Here is an 18,352-nt window from a genome sequence, read left to right as displayed (position 1 = left end):
GCCTAGAAAACGTAAAGATTATTTGCGAGAGAAATTTTTTCCACTACTCAAATTGTGCTCGATGTGTCTAAGTACATAAGGAATATATTATTTACTTGCAATAAAAAAAAAATAAAAACACTAATTTCATGGCGTAAAAAAGAAATATTTATTTATAAATAGTGAAAACAACCTAAGTGAGTACATAATTTAAAAAAAAAAAATTCAAAAGTGAGATACCCTGAACCCTTAAGAATAAATATTAATAAAATCGGGTGCAAACAAATATTTACATGAAATAATTCACACGGATTATTTTTTATTTTATACCCAATTTATATGCCAAAATGATTATACACGATCTAATCAAATGATATAAATAAAATTTGAAATAAATTTCTAACATGTAAATAATCCATGTAATGGTATATATATATATATCACAATAAAAAAAATCTTAATTTAATTTTATTTTTCGCAAGAATCACAGTGTCGCAAAACTTTTCGGTTTATAATAATCGAGTGGCTCTTAGAACTTAAAACTGAATTAATTATTATTTTTATTTTAAAAAAATACATCCTCTATTCAAGCCTCGACGCCTGGTAACAACAAATCATGTTCCAGTTATGTTATATAAAATATGAAAATTCGACCCACTGGTCGTTAACAAAATCGTAGAGGAATATTGATATAAAATAAATTAATATGTAGTGAAATGATAACAATGGCATTAAGGATTTAATAAAAGGGCCTACAGAGTAAAAAATTACTTTTATAATTTTTATAAAAATTTCATGCACGCGGTTTTTGAAAATTTTTCTCAAATAGCACCATTAGAGAAGCATTTATAGCCATCAACAATATAAAATATCAAAGTCTTTTTTTTTTAATTTTGGCAGAATTGATTCGAAAATCATGAATGTTTTGAAATTCTTTAACTGCCTTCTAGAAAAAATTTAAAAACACTAGAAAATGAAAAAGGAAAAGCTCAACAAAATGTTTACTTTAACACTAATGTAAGAACATAATTATTTGTAATAAAAAAATGACCAGATGTTGAGGAAACGATTTTCAAAAAAGCCCTAATCACAATGAAGACTCAAAGTTAAAATTGAATGGTATATATTACACGACTCTTTTGTTTATAGGATGTAAAAGAGATGTTTCCATTTAAAAAAGGATTAAATCCGCGCACCTTTGAGTCATGTTTCGGATTTGAGTCTTTGATGTTTTTAGTCATTCACAGGATATATTATATATATATATAGTTTGTCTGATATTGTATATGTAACAGTTACATTGTAGATACTTAAATACTTGGATTACTTTATTTTAAGTCTCAGTCGTTTGTACTGCGGCAATTCCCGAGAGCAATTGTTGTAAACCTTGACAATTTATTTACTCTCGCTTTTCAAAATCTTTAGCAACTATATAAATAGAATAACAATCAACGAACAATCTCCTGATCTAGCAGCCTTAATAGGCACTCTAACTTTATCTGAAACTACAACAGGTTTTTTTTACAGCTAATTGATCGACTGAAAATTTCTGTATATATACAGAAAAAATTAATTGATAAAAGTAGTTATTAATTGTAATTGAACTTTCATTTTAACCAGAACACTCTGTTAACGCACAGCATCAAACTTTTTTAATTTCTATAATTAATATTATCTTTTTACACTTTGTAAAAAAAAAACTGAAATTGAAATATACAACATAGCCACTCTCATTTTAACTCCTTTATTTAATTTATTGTACTATTTACTTTAAACTCTGATTTAAAAAAGCCTATGAAAAAAATTGTTTTTTTTTCTTATATTAAAATAGAAAATTAATTTGAATTTCTATACCGATTAAATAAACTTATATAAGTACCCATCCATTTAAAAAATTTCAATTTATCGAAAATTATCCCACTAATATATGTAATTATTATTTAATTAGAGATTTAAAAAGAATTAAAACTAATGAATATTAATTAACCTATTAAAGGCTTTTCTTCAAAAAATATATACATTTCTTTTCTTCGAATGTTCAGTAAGAATTATAAAACACGTTCTTTCGTTCAAGATTAACCCCCATCTACAATAATATTATTTACATATCACGTTATTCAAAAACTATTGGCTGCGAGATACAAATGAAAATACATGCAGAAAAAAAGATTCCCTCAAATTTATTTACATATTTATTTTATTTAATTGAAAATTAAAAAATATTTTTCTCTGCACGTATTGGAAAATAAAACCAAAATTATTTCTCAATGAAAATTCACTTTGGCACTCTGTACATTTGAATTATCCACCTAACATCATCCAATTGTTATTTAAAAAAAAAAAAATAAAATAAAGTGTACATGTAAATTCTAAATTGAGAAAATTTGAAAAATTTCCAACTCATCATCATTGTTATGAGAATTTGGAAACCGGCCTCATCCCAAGCGTGAATGCTGCTGAGAATAAGGTCGATTATCCCGTTGTTGTCTGAGTTCCTCTTCTTCCCTTCGCTGTTGCTCATTCTTACTGTGCTGTCGATGGTAGATGCTTTTATGGTTCCGGAGGCTGTTGAGACTGGAATAAACCCTCTTGCAGATGTTACAGATTGGTTCCTTGCTGGGCCTGGTGTGCACGTTCTGTATGTGCCGCTTCAACCGCGTTAAGGAAGTCAGGTTTTTGTTGCAAGGCTCACATCGAAACTCATCGGTCGTGCTGCTGCCGGCCAACAGACCTGGCGGCAGAACCAGACACAGGGTTACTTTTGTTTTTTGTTCACGTCTCGAATCTTTGAGAGCATCCTCAAATTGATACTCTTTATTTCTTATCTTATCTCATTTTATTTTTTTTTTTATTTTTTACTTTTTCACAATATCTCTGCTTATTACTTCATCTTATTATTTTTTCATCTCAAGTTTTTATAACGCCACCTTTAAACCGTGTGCCTTAGTCATTTTTGCCACCATCACCCGAGACAAGCCGTGCCCGAAAATTGTGCTTTTTTTTAAAAATTTACTTTCTTGGTTAAAACTCGCATTTTTTTATTCACGCTCGCAGATGCCATGCTTTTACATTCTTGGGAAATTTATAGTAAGGAACGTCACTCTCTTTGTCAATCTCGTAATTTCTTTCATTAAACAAAAAGTAAGGAAAAGTTTTTAAATATTTTTAAAAAGAGAATTTTTGGGAGACGTGACAAAGAGGGAAAAAGTCCTGAAAACAATTTCTAAGAGATGGAAAGCAAAACATCTTTACAACGTAATATATTAATTTACGAATTTAGTTCATACATTTATATAGTAGAGCACAAGCAATCCAAGATTCCAGCAATCGTTTCAGAGCGATGACGTTAGTGTTCAGGTCAAAGGCACCATATATGGATCCATGTTGATGCATATTATTTACAGCAGGAGGTAATAGTGCAGATTTTATACGTTTATGTAGATTTTTATATATATAAATATTTACAGGTGTGATGTGTTTCAATGGTAGCGATGAACAAGGCGGAGGTTCTGCGATCAGCAGAGATTACTTCAAAATGACAAAAGAAGAATTTTTTTTTCAACTAAACCCACCGAGTAGCAAAATTAAAAAATGCATTTCCAACTATACAGATTGTTTATTTCTTACTTTACGCTAATACAATAGCAGTCTACAATTTTATTTTCAAAAGAGTAATTAATATAAGTAGTGATATAATTTAAAACAAAAAAACTTTTTCAATCTTTTTCGTCTCATAACAATGACATAAATATTTGTAGAAAAAAATATCAAAAGAAAAACTAATAATTATTATTTAAAAAAAAAATTAAATTTTTAAACAAATGAAACTAACTTTATTTGCATATCATTTTTTTTTCTTTCAACTTCAATAACATTTTACAAAAGAATATTGGTTATTTCAGGAAATTAATAAACATTTGTCTCATAGTGAAAGTGAAGAAATTAAACAATATTAAGATGAGAACTGAGGCCCTTAGTTATAATTAATCTTCTATCTTAAAATGTAAGTATTTTCATAAATTATTTTCACTAACTGCCAGTTAGTGAAGCAGGTCTGTTACATAATTAATCTCACTTTTTTTGGTGAAGCGTAAAAAAACACAGTCAGGTATAGAATCATAAATTGTGCATGAGAGAGAAGAGGATAAAAGAGTGAGTGAAAGAGAGAGAATGACTGATCGAACGGATCACCTGCTGCAAACTTTCTCTTTGTGCTTTTACAGTTAAATAAAATAAAGCAAAATACTTTCATCAAAATTTAAAAGACAAACTAACGAAAAAAGGAAAGCCAATAAAAAAGAGATATAAAATTTAAAAAAAAAGGAAAAAAAAAGTGTATTTTGATACGCGCAAACGAACTTTACTGCGGCATTATATTTCGGTACTGATCCTGGAATGGCGAAAGGGTGAAATTAAATGTTCGAGTGGTTGTAAATAATTTTCGATTCAATGCATCTCTGCCTCCGCTCCCAATATTTAAAACTTTGCGCCCCCTTTGTACTCCACGTGCTTAACGGCTCGGAATCCAATTCTAAATGAGTACGGAAAACGATACTCGATTTTGCTTTTTCGTTAATCCAATGACCATTCAAACAATGAATACCCATTTGTTATGTGAGTTACATCTCATTCGCACAATGTAGCTGATATTTAATCCCACTGATTGATAGCAATTGTCAAAAGATTTTGTATGATACAACTACTATTTCATTTCACCCATTCCACCTTTTTCAGTCTCAGTCGCGGATATTATTTCATTTACTTTTTGAAAACAATCACTAAAATTTTAATTATCTCACCATTGTCAAAAAGCCCCATGGTCAATTAATAATTCGCAAAATCAAAAGGATTTTTTTTAAACATCTGTGTGTCATATAGTTTTTATCATTTGTTTCCCATGCACAATAAATATTCTCATTAATACAATTAATAATTGGGTTTGTATTTGTCGATTCACTGGCTTTCATAAAAAAAAAATGAGTTGAAAAGAATAATTAATTTGCGTTGGATGCTCAAAAATGTAAAAATTCTACTGATCATTAAAAATGAATTTTTATCTCATTTTTAAATAAAAAAACAGTGAATTGACAAGATTCACAGCAGTTGGTCTATATATGGCACATTAATAGATTTCCATTTGGCCTTCCTGATCTTTTCTCTCCTTCTTGGCGTGATACTGACTTTTGTGGCTGACCAAACTGTTTCTGGATTTGTAGCTTCGGCCACATTGATCACAGGACAATGCTTGTGGCACGTAAAAGTGCGTATCAGCCAGATGTCTCTGTAATGACCAGGCTCTGGAAAAATGTTTTCTACAATAATTGCAATATGTCTCTCCACTGGCAGGTCTCGTTGAAATTTTCGAATCATGTTGTCGTTGCACCTCATTCAATTGTGAATTGTCCCTTTGAAATCTCACATCAGAAAATTGTGTTGAATCTTGATTTCGTTGTAATCTCTCGTTTAAATTCTCCAACTCTCCCGCTTGGTCCAAACTACTCTCCAATAAACAGGATTCCAAATCTTCAACGCATTCGATTTTAGGCGAGAGTGGCTCTGATTTGAGGACAATTTGCATTCGTTCATTAATGTCGTCTAAGAGATCAATTATCGGCAGATCCTGATGATGATGATGATGATGATGATTTTGACCCTCGAATTCGCTATTTGGTTGACAAGATGTGGTTGTACTTTGGTTTGGGCTCATCATCGTTTGCTGTTGACCTTCTTGCTGGTTCTCACAGGTGGTGATTGTAGTTGTGGCGGACTGCCAACCCCCGTCCTCCTCGGCGACCTCCTGGTCTGCAACCAAAGAGGAGGGGGCTGAGTCCAACCGTGCTCTCGCAATTATATGCTGGCGCGCAATACAAATGCGATTATTTCCGCAGTTAGTAAGCCTAGAAACATGCTTCACGCACACACATTCATTCTTTCACTCTTCTCGATCACAAGATAGCAAATCATGTCCCTAATTTTAATATTATTTATCTTTCCCCCTTTTGAATTTCTCACCCGAGGAGAGCATCTACTTTTGGGAATTCTAAACTTTCTTTTCGCCCCCTTCTACTAGCATCCCCTTATTTTTTACCGGTTTCTTTCGATTTGAATTTTGAACCCTGTTCCGAGATTTCTGAATTTTAATCATGCGAAACGGGATATTTCTATTTTAATATTAACAATTTTATATTATGTTAATAAATATTTTCAATAAATCTTTCTCAAATTAATGTGTTGTAATTTTCTATGGATTTTAATTATCAAAAATAATTGGTCTATGAAGAAAATTTTGACCCAAATAAATGTGAAGAAATTTGAAGTCCCGAATGGAAATGACCCCGACCTTGAAGACCAAAGACCATTGGAATGATTAAAACAAATCAGAAGCAGTTAGAACTGTAACTGACCACGGTATGTGCCCCTGAATGTGAAAATAATCCCTGACCACAGAGAGTCCTCAGGGGATAATGATTGTGTGGGAAGGTCCGAGAGAGGGTGAAGAAGAAGGAGAAGAAGAAGCGATGACGATATGTGGATATACGTAAAAGGCCTATAACACTCATAAGGATGGATGTCAATATAGAAAGAGAGAGAGAGGCTTGAAGCTTTAGGAACGATGGTTCTTTGAGGGATTTTACCCGGTCGGTTACCCTGGCAACGCACCCCGCTCTAAAACCCTCGATGGTGTGCTACAAGAGGGGAGGATACCTAGGATGCGTATTATTCTTAATAACCCCGCTCGCCCGTAGGGCTGTATTATGACTGATGTTGACTCTGCGAGCTTGGAACCTCCTGGCGATCGATAGGCCAACTCGCGAACAGGGAGAAAAATATGAGTGGCTTCCGGGATTGGTTACCTTATAGAAGTCTTACCAAACTTTCCTATTGGTAATAGAACTCGGGAGAAAGTTTCAACTTCTTCATTCCCCCCCCCAAACCGCTCCTATTTTACAACTTCTCCAGATCCAAGATTTTCTTAGGGATGCTTAATAAAGCCCCCTCTTCTTAGATGAAGATTAGATGATGCTCCTCGAGGCGAAGCTCATTCTTCGCAATTCCAACTGCCTCGAGGAAATATTAAAACTTTCTATTCTTTTCAAAAAACATTTTTTCCTTTTACTAATTTTTATATTTTCAAAGTTGAAATTTTTAAATAAAAATTTTAAACTTAACAAATTGAATTTCTCTTTTATCAACAATAGATGATAGCTTAGAAACACGCAATCGATGGTTTAGAAATGAAATTGGTAAAGCAGATTTGAATGTTGCGCTGTGAATTGCTGCCAGCTGGTGGCAAAATGATGAATTCATTTTGTCTGAGGTTCTGAATTTAATTGCGATATGATTCATACGAAGCCTGAAAATTATTAACACACTACCTCCTTTGAGATTTATATTATGTAGTCTAGGCAGCGTGAAATATTAAATCATTCAATTTCTTTATTTGCGAGAGACATCAGACTAATGCGCAGTTTTCGAGGTGACTTCAAGTTCATCGATAGCACATATTTATATACGAAAACAAATAACTAGACCTGGACTCACACAACTTGATAAAAACTCATATTAGGAAACAGATTCCATTTTATAATAAAAAAACTGTTGGTCAAAAATAAATTCTAATTTCCATTAAACTTGAAATAAAATAATAGTCAAAAATAATTTCTTTTTTATAATAACTATTTACGATAAATTAAAAGAAATCCTTATTCTTTTTTTTCCCCAAAATTAAACTAAAGTTTCATATGTTTTGGTAAAAATTTCATATAAAAATTGAAAACTACACTGTTATGTTTGTTATCAAATTTAAAAACAGAGTTCTTTGTTTGAAGTGCATCTGATAAAAGTTTATCGGTGTAAAAACCTAGATAAAAATCGAATATGCACTGGGCAATGTGCAATATTCTACAAAGAATTTTTTTTTTTAATAATTTTAATTTTGTAATTTTTCAAAGAGCGATAAATCAAATCAGATATTTCTATGATATCTTTCGTGTGTATTTATAAGAACAACACTATATATGACTATATCAATATAATTTCACTTGGGAATTATTCTTGATTATTTTATCTAAGAATATATAGAAAAAGAAACTTGATTGGTTAAGGGATGGAGGAAAAACCGTCTTAAATCGACGCAAATAACTTTCTTTGGGAGAATGCATAATCAAGTAATGTTTCTCTTCCCCTGTAATGGAAACTTTCAATCAAGTTAATTAGAGACAAAGAGAAAGGGGGAAAAAAAAGAGAAATCAGTCTTGGGCCTTAAAGAAAGGAACTAATTTGGTAGAATTTGTTTGTCTCTTAAACTCAGTGACGCATATATGTTCATGATTAATAAAAATCGGAATATTATATTTTATTTAATGAAAGAAATTTAAAAAGCAAATAAAATCGAGTTATATATCAAAAGCTATGAAGTGAAATGTTTATGAATGAAACAACAATATTTTCGCTATATGAAATAAATTCCATTTGAGAGAAAAAAATTTTTCTGTTTTCACGGCAGGAATTTGGACATTGTATAAAAAACATCTGTATATATGAAAGTTCACAACTTGTGGTAGTGTGTCCAGAGTTTGGAGGATGCATCGTGGAATAAATATTTGGCCCAAAACCATTGCATCAGGAGGCTGCAATGTGGCCTCTGATATAGCGCAGAAAGTAGTTCGCTCAGTTTTGTACCGCTATTTTTACGCGGTTGAATTTTACAACAGGTTATACTCTCTGCGAGTGGCGTTTTGTGAAAAGAAAAGAAACAGAAGAGAAAAAAAAAGAGAGGCACAAGACGAGAAAGAAGAAAAAAGATTAGTGCGTCTAGCGCAGCTCTTTTTCTGACAACAATTCCACCCCCACTTCCTTTTTCATCAAATACAAAATAGAAGCTAAGAATACACTGGAAACAAAGACTTTTTTTTTGCTAATTTTTTTTTCTAGTTCTACACTAAAACATTTTTCTTGTCATTCATTTGAAAATTTTCCTGAATATTTTATTGTTTAGAAGCTATGAGGAATGAAAGAAAAGAAACAATGTTTCACAATGATATTTAAAACGTCAGTTTATTGCACAAGTGCTAATTAGCATAATTATCTACCTCTCTTCAATTCAGATAAAAAAAAAAACTCGCAATTTCGGACGCTTAAAAAGTAATTCATAATAAGTAAAAATATCTTTGATAAAAAATGTCTTTTAGAAACATAATAAGATTGAACTTTTTTTTTTGCATTTTTTTTCTTGATTACAAAATTTTATAACAAAAATTATGAATTAAAAAATTTCAAAGAATTAAAAACAATGGAATGGAAGTAAAATGATCATTAATAATACGGAAATGAAACATTGTTTCAATCTCATCACTAAAGAAAAACAAAAAATAAATTTAATAAAAGATTGCATATGAACATTAATTAAGACTATCAGTACTTTCTGGGGCAGCACGTGAAGAAAAAAAGTTAAAGATTCCTAGAATGTAATTATACTATATATATATATAAAAAAATGATTTGAAAATGAGAAATGATTCCATAAACTCTTATAACTTCTCATCCTTCTTTTTTTAAATCTCCCTCTTTATTTTGTGCATATCAGTCATTATTGTTTTTGCGTAATGATATTATGCAGTAATGTTGATAAAAAAAGTAAGAGTAGAATACTGACAGAGACTTGAAAAAGTCAGTATTAAAAGACAAGATTTCATGTTTATTTATGATAGATAAATTATATTTCTGTGTTTAAAAATTTTAGAAACACGATATATATATATTCGAATGACCCCTCACAACAAAAGGATATTCAGGATATCCTTGGGACGTCCTGGGGATATCGATTTGTTTTCGGCGGTTTGGATATCCCTGGGATATCTTAGAGATGTCCATGGATATCCAGAGGATATCTTAGGGATATCCGAATCGCCAAAAGCAAATGGATATCCCCAGGACGTCCCATGGATATCCTGAATATCCTTGTGTTGTGAGGGACAAATTATAAAAAATTATTAAAAATTAAAATATATTGCAAATTTATTGAAAAGAAAAGAAATTAAAAATATTCGCTTTTACGTGCGATTGATCCAATCGATTTCCTATCTTTTAGACTTAAGCCATAGTTTTGATCGATAATTTTTAATTCTGAGTGACAAATTTAAAAAAGCAAATAATGCGCGACTTTTTTTTTTAATATGAGTATGTGTCCAAGTATTATCAGTTTCGGCGATAGCAAAAAACTGTTTTTGCGAAACGGAATCAGTAGCGAAACTAGATTGGGTGAAAGTGGGCGCAACTTTATTTTTAGAAAATAGAAAAATTCTTTTTCATTTTTACATGAATAAAAAGACTGGAGGCTAATAAAAAAAAAAAATGAATATGGAAAGCGCGCAAAAAATGATTTTATTTCTGACGTGCGTGTAAAGTATTTATACTATATCTGTATATATGTAAATAAAATTAAAAATTATAAAAATTATTTATACAATGTAATTGGAGTGGTTTTTATTTAATTTTCAAGTATTAAATAGATATATTAGGGGACGAGTTTAAAAAAAAATTACGTTTTTGCAATTTCGATCTCGGTTGAGGTCAAAGGGCAATAAGTGAATGATATGCGAGCAAGTTTCGAACGGGCGACACTCGATTTTAATGTGCCTAATAATTCACAGTACGATGCAGGAACGTGAGTGGCGTACCAAGGTCATTGTATTTTTAGTTAGGCCAATGTTTAGCTGGCCACGTCTGAATTGAGTAGATAGAAGGACCTTGAAGAAATTCACGGATAACATCTGTTGCCTTATCAAATGGCCCCTCCGATAACTTTTTCCGTACTAACCTAGCATAAACCAGGCGTTCAAATATTAATCGAAAGCTCGCACCTGAATTTACACAACGTCTCGATTTGCAGACAAAGAATTTGTTTCTTCTAGACGTTTTTATCAAGATGAAGGCATTTTTAAATGTGATATATTATTCAATATATGGTTTTAGACAAATGATTCCATTTGTTTAATGAGTCGATATATTGAATAATACAATGAAGCACACACACTATACTATTCATATTTCATTATGTATGTATTTAAAGATAATCTTAGTTAAAGTTTAATTAAAATTTAACGCGAATTATTGCTCGTAAAAGAATGAATTGTGTCAACTTGGAAAGTTTTTTTTCCGGTTTAATCAAGCACTTTAGGTTGATTCTAATCAAATAAAAGTTTAGCACCAACTGTATCTCGTAACTTTTTTCCTTTTTTTTTTTTTTTTTATCAAACATCGATTGAGGAAACTTTTTATTCTTTAGATATTAGTTTGAATAGAGTCTTTTTTCAAAAATACTTATACAGATTCTATTGATAAATTCTATTTTTGAATAGAAAAGATATGATATGTGTGAAATCTTGAGTTTACTTTTCTTTTTTTTTTTAATAATCCAATAAAGCCACAAACAAAAGGTTATCCATTAGATACCCCGAGTCTTTAAAAGCACTTTTTGTTTCAACAGAATAAAAAATCTACTCTAATTTGTTATTAAGAATATTTCACTTTAGTCAAGAATAAATCGACTGATAAATAATTAGTTTTTTTTTTTAATAAATTGGAGCATTAATATTTTGAAATTAATATAAAAAAAAATTCAAAAATTGGTTTTGTGACCTTATTTGAGCAAAATTTTATGAGATCACAAGACTCGGTGACAAGTTTATTTTAAGAATTAGACAGGAAAAAAATCCAGTTTAATAAATATCCTTGGACTTTTTACAAACCTGATAACTAGATGACAGAATAAACGAAAGTTAAAAAAAAATATTTGAGTCATGAAAATATGTACATAATTCTTAAATTTTTTTAAAAAGGTAATTAAGTGTTTAAATTTTACAGTAAAATAACCAAAGATTATTATGTGTTTAAATAATAAAAGTAAAAACGGAAATTGTCTGTGTCTTATCGCAAAGTGTGAAATTGACACTCTACGCGTGGATTTGAAGAAAAGATCATGTTCCGGTTGCCGGGAATGGTGTCTTTTTTTTTAATCCGCGATAATGCATTATTATTGCTATACGGGTCAAATAACAATAAACCAATAAAGGTGATAACTAGAGACACTATCACATCCTTTTTTTATATTTGAAAAAAAAATATATATATATTTCACCATATCATAAGCTTATAAAATAATTCTATTTTATTTTCCTAGATATAATTCCTGGACTTTTAAAAGTCAAATAAAGTATAATTCCAGTGATTCGTGTAATAAATAAAGGTGGGCTATTTTTTTTGCAATAGGAAATGCCGACGACAAAATGAATTTGACAAAAATTATGCGACAAATTGGACAGCACGAGCACGGCATTATAGGTATAATTTATAAAATATATTCTTATAAGAAAATTTAGTGATCAATGTTGAAATTTCTAAATAAGTTTAGTTATTCACGAGAGTCTCAATAGAATATATTAATATGTAATAAAATTTTTCAAATATATATAAAAATATATTAAATAATAATAATTAAGGCCATTTAGATTACGCTAATCACTACAGATTCTTATATGCCCATTTTTTGTGACCATCATATATTATATATATCAATTTACTTATTTTATTGTGTTGTATTATCTGCAGTGGACTTAGTTTGTACAGTGATTTCAAACTGACGTTTCTCTCTTTCTTGTTCTTCGCCAATTAGAGAAGATCTATAAGCTCATGGGCAGGGTTTTTTTTTTAAAATCAATTTCTCAAATAGAATTAATATTTCTTTTCATATAATTTCTTTTTATATTTATAATGATTGTATTAATATTTTTCCAATTTTCAACACAAATATAAAAAAGTTGTTAAATTTTTTTTTTTTTTTTTTTTATTTAAGAAATGAGTAATAAAAAATTTGGAAAAAATCCCTTTGCCCCGAGCCTTAGATTCTCACGAATGATTTAATGAAATGCGAGCGATTCGAAATATATAAAGTATCTTAAAGTATACAGAATGATGATTTTTGATGATTTTGATATAATGCATGCCAATTAGAAGAAATTTAATCTTCCAAGCAGAAAGAAAGAGTAATGATTTTTCACCGCAACCAATATAAATTTTGGAATTTTGATAAATTTGTGATATTGTTAGTTTGATATAACTGCACAAGTCATAGTGATGTTTTTTTTTTTCATCGAACCGCAACATTGAAGATAAAATAAATATTTTTCTACAATGTTTTGGACACGAATTGAACATAATTATAAAATAAAGTAGCAGATATTGTAGCCACTGAAATCAACAAGAATGGGGAATCAAATATTCCGTCACTTAAATATATTATCGTAATTATGAAAATGGGGTCAATGATTCTGAAATTCTTGTGATTTTAGGGAATATAATCAAAAGATTAGAAAGGAAGATTTTCTTACCTTGCGAAGTGCCTGCCAAGTCTGGAGTTTGTAACCCGTGACCCAAACCTGGAAATTTTACTACTGTTACGAATAGAAATTTAGCTCTCATTTTAGAGAGATCAAAAGGCCTGTACGCAATTTCGCAATTCTATAATAGTGCATGCTGAAAAAAAATTTTAGCAACAAGCATACACACATACATATATATATATATATATATGAAATCATAAGTGATAAAAAGCGAAAATTTAACTAAAAAGAATGTAATTACTCATTTACTTTTTAATTATAATATTACCAATAATATTTTAGTGTCGTAATTATACGAATTTTCAAAAATATTGACTTTAAATCTGCGAAAAATGTGCTTAAAATTGAAATATTTTGCTGTTAAATTTAACTTTCTATTTTAATGCGCCTGTTACGAATTTTAAAAAATCGATGAGATGATCTAGTAATTTTTTAAAAGTCGAGAGTTAGATCATGAGATCATAGAAGTTTTAAGAAATCTATTCACGAAAATCTTACATAATATATCTTACGCGACCAATTTAATTTTCATTCTTTTTACATTTATTTTCAATAAAAAAATATAAATAACTTTAATAAAAAATAATTATTTTTAATTACGTAATTATTTTTTTCATAAAAATAAATAAAAAATTTCCATAATTACAACTCGAAAATTATTTGCAGGCACAGGTCTAAATACTGTGAAATTATATTAATGACTACTGATTTTTATTAATGCATTGCTTATTAAAAGAAGATTTAAAAAAAAAATATTTTTTAAATCAACAATTAAAAAAATATACTCTCTAAATCTGAATTAGTAAAAATGTTTACTAATTGAAATTATTGACTCACTTTTTACTAATTGAGAAGCAAAAAGTGAGTCATTAATTAGTAAATTTTTTTTACTAATTCAGATTTAGAGAGTAAGAAAATTTAAGCAGAAAACACAAAAACGAAACAATGACATATAAAGCAAAAAGAAAAATGATTACATTCTTTTCTAGTAAAAATTGCAACAATAACATGAAAATGAAACTGAAAAATTGTTCTATGCGTACAGGCCGCAAATTGCGTAAAAAATTCCCAGTTGGAACTCACCTGACAATGGTGAATGGTCAGTGGTGAGTGCAGCCATACTGAAATTGAAGCTTCCTGGCGTCGAGGTAAATAATTTACTCTCGGGCATAAAATTTGGCGTTGGAGGATGTTCAGGTTCAGGTTCATGTTCATTGCTACTCGCCGATGCAGGGGGTCGATCCGACGCTGCCGCTCCAGAATCCGATGAATCTTCATTATTGGGACCATTCCCACCGTTGCCACCAGTCAATTCAAGGGGCTCACATTTTATCGAATCTTCAACAGGACTATTTTCCTCATGAATTCCATTTCCTTCTATTTTATTCGATAAATGATTTTTCACCATTGAAAAATCCGTGGGCGTCGCATCATTATTATTAAGTGGTGGCGATAATATCCTGGGTCTCTTTACACTGTCTTCGTGTGGATCTGGGGTATGCCTTTCGTTTCTACGTATCTGCGCCCTGCGCAGCAATTGTTGTACTGTTGTCGGTGTTGGGGTTACAGGAGTTGATGGCGAGCCCGCTCGAGGGAAACCTTCGTAGGACGATTTTTCATGCGGAGGTATGTGATTGCCACCGGCAGCCAGCGCACGAACATGCGAGAGCTGAATATGCCAACAAAAAGACACACCATAATTTCATATACCTCTCCACAAAAAAAAAAAGTTCAATTTATCGACTTTAATCTTTTAATAATAGCCGACAAATACTTTCTAAAATAAAAGCTCGGGTTATCAACATGAGATTCGCTGTTTTGCATGTCACCTGCTATTATTTTAATATCCAACTAGTGTCATGAATTTCACATAAGAGGAATCGTGTTCTAAAAATACAATATAGGTCAACTGTAAATATTTATGTGATTTTTTTTTAAATCTAAATAAATATACGAACTGAAAGAGAAAGAGGATTAAATTTTAAACTCTATTAAATTACTATTAACAATGTAAACATATTTTTATTCGAGATAGAGTAAAAAAAAAAAATTTTTTTTTTTTCAAGGTCTAATATTGGCGACGTGCATTATCTTTATTTGCATGACCTATGTCAATCACGGAGGGGATCAAGATAGAACAAAGTAGAGATAAGGAAAAACAATTTAGTAAACCTGCTGATAACACTCAAAGCTTGATAATTGCCATTATAAATAATTCCAAAAAATTACCTTGTTTTCTACTGATATTATTTAAGGCAATTTTCCTATAAACTTTATCAGAATTTAAAAAGAAGTGTTGATAATTGCATTTTTTAATTTTAAAAAAATGACCAACTTTCGTAATGTAATTTTATGGTATGTATTTTAAAATTCATTTTTAGATTATTAGTCAATTGAAAAAAAAAAATGTTTTGCTGATTATTGAGATTTCGTAAATCAACACGTCATATTGAATAAGTGAAAGAAAACATACTTGGAATTTACATAAATAAAATTGCATAGTTTGGAAAATAATTTATTTTGCGACATATTCTTTTCTTATAATAATAGTGTAAAGACGATATTCGGCCAAAAAGTTTTCTAACTTGAAAAGCCTGAGTATTTATTTAAGGAAAACGAGTTTAAAACAACTTTTAGTCATTTTTAGTGACCACAGAGATTTCATGGATTTAAGTGGCTTGTTTTGGCAAAACTATTATTGAGAAAGAAAAAGAAGAATAACATATATTAGCAGCAAAAACTTATTCTTTGAATTATAATAGGGAAAAATATTTCCATCGGAGATTTTACCTTATATCGTTTCGGATATATATATATATATATATATAATAAATTGATAAATATGATGCATACGCTATTGCTTACCTCATCCCTGTCAGTTTGATCGGCCTGTTGCGTAAGTCCTGACACCCTGAGGACTTCGGCCGTTTTAAGAAAGCTACTAAGAGAGCGTTGATGTACATTTACTTCCCCGTGGTAGATAAATTCCACCAAGGCATGCAAATCGCTGAATGCTACATCTTGTAGTACTATCACCGGGTGTTTACACGGTGTGCTCTGTAACAGAAAGATAAAAGTGCTCAAGACTCAGAAATCAGGACAATATAAATCACTATATCGACGTCTGAAAAAAGCTTCCTGCTTTTGTTATTATACAAGAATGAGCACATTCATTATTCATTATGATCATTTTTATTTCCTCACATCAATTTATTTCAACATTTTTATTATTAAATATTTCTTTTTATTGTAATAATACTTATCAGTAATGAAAATTATGTAATTCCAAATTTATTATTTTTGGAAAGTTTACAACAGATGTTCAAGTGGCAATAGAAAATAAGAGGTATATATTTGCAATACAATGAATCAAATTAAACACTTGCATTTATGCTAGAAATTCAGCTGAGACAACTATAAGTTAAAATATTTGTCCATCTGACAGTTCTAGACTTAACGTCTTAGTATCAGCAATCAAGAGTGTTTTGTCAGTTTTAGCTTTTAATAATGTGCAAACACTCTACAAGTTTATTCATTAATAATCTTTTCACTGATCACTATTTATTATTTAAATACGTTTATTATATATAAATGTTCTATTTCTAAAAAAAGGCTGCTTTTTTTATTCATTTATAATTTATGACGATTATAAAAGCTATATCACAATTTCATATATATATATATGCTAAATATAAATTATTGATGAAAGAGCAAATTAATAAAATCATGATTTTTATTTTTAAATTTGAAAAAAAAATTCTCTAAATTTAGTGATTTGAAATGACAATCATTTGTAAACTTCAATTTATTAATGAAAAACTAATTCAGGTTCAGAAAATTCAAGGTTATAGTCTCTTTTTAAAAAAAAAAGAAGAAAAAAATGTGCGCAACAAAGATTGAAATCAGGAAGGCAATTTAAATATATGCACCTTAAGTAGCTCTCGAAAGTAAGGACTGCAGGCTGAGAGAACAACGCGATGTGCCTTGAGACTTTTGCCATCGCAGGCCAACGTGACGTCCACGAAATCCTCGTCATCTCGCAGGTTCTCGAATGCCGACGTAATGCTGCTCTGGTAGTTATTCCATCGCAGACAAAAGTGTTGCGTATCTACCATCGTTATGTCTATTCACCTGAAATCATAAATTCAAAATTTTTTTTTCTAATCAAAAAAATTTTACTCTTTTTTTTGTTTTATTAATTTCTCCTATTCATTTATACAATCAAAAATTATTTCTATTTTTAGAAAAATCATAAAAAGAATATTATCGAAAATTTTATTCTTTTTATAAAAAAATTGTGATTTACTTTTTAAAAGTGAAGCAATTTTACCAAAGCTATATGAATTGATATTGATCACAAATAGTGTTATTAGAAGAATCTCTCTCGTTAAATGATTGCGAAAATTTATTAATTTTTTTTTTTTTTTGCAATTTTGTGAAAAAAAACACTAAAAGATATAAAAATTAACGGAACTTAGAACAACTTTTCTAGGCATGTGACAAATCCTGATAAGCTGGTGCAAAGACTCTGATAAATTGAGATAAAGCTTATTGTGAAATATATCACTTGCAAAGTTGCAGGGTATGCGTCAGTATTGTAGTCTAAAGTAAAGATATTTTTAGACTTTCGTTTTATGACCACTTTTTATTTCTGTTAGTTATTGATCAAGATCGAGATAAGAAATAAAATTGATCCTAAGCAAAATTTTGGTAAGCATTTAAAAATTTCTTGAACCATATTAAAAAATATTATTGACTTGCAAAAAAAAAAAAATAATGGTTTTATTTTTTAAAAATATGTATTAACAAGCTCATTAAGCTTTGTATTTATATGTTTTAAATTTTACTAAAAATATTTCGCGATTATATTTTTTTCAAAGAACCTCGAAACGAGGAAAAAATTTTTACATTAGAATGACATTAGCGAAAGTTTTTGTTTTTAGATAATGTTTGAACTTTGGCCGTGCCAATTA

The 18,352-nt window shown here is 29.8% G+C and overlaps 1 protein-coding gene across 14 annotated transcripts in view; it reads right to left on the bottom strand.

Moving 5' to 3' along the window:
- LOC127279157 (broad-complex core protein) overlaps positions 1–18,352 on the bottom strand; it is a 57,637-nt gene that overhangs the window by 23,021 nt on the left and 16,264 nt on the right. For 3 of the 14 annotated variants that reach the window (XM_051301341.1, XM_051301342.1, XM_051301340.1), the window contains 5 exons: positions 17,309–17,510; positions 16,245–16,436; positions 14,463–15,048; positions 13,368–13,430; positions 3,757–5,781 (listed from right to left, as the gene is read on the bottom strand). In XM_051301341.1, the coding sequence (XP_051157298.1) occupies positions 5,102–5,781; positions 13,368–13,430; positions 14,463–15,048; positions 16,245–16,436; positions 17,309–17,494 (1,707 nt within the window). In that variant the 5' untranslated portion in view covers positions 17,495–17,510 and the 3' untranslated portion in view covers positions 3,757–5,101. Of the gene's footprint in view, positions 1–23; positions 2,711–3,756; positions 5,782–13,367; positions 13,431–14,462; positions 15,049–16,244; positions 16,437–17,308; positions 17,511–18,352 lie in introns of those variants that run through there. The other 11 variants (XM_051301338.1, XM_051301339.1, XM_051301346.1 and 8 more) reach the window with 7 other exon arrangements.

Source organism: Leptopilina boulardi, unplaced genomic scaffold (genome assembly GCF_019393585.1).
Source record: "Leptopilina boulardi isolate dan_hultmark-lab unplaced genomic scaffold, ZJU_Lbou_2.1 LbouV2_214, whole genome shotgun sequence".
Classification (NCBI taxonomy): Eukaryota; Metazoa; Arthropoda; class Insecta; order Hymenoptera; family Figitidae; genus Leptopilina; species Leptopilina boulardi.
Note: the sequence above shows the minus strand (reverse complement) of the source record. Positions and strands in the feature narration are given on the sequence as shown.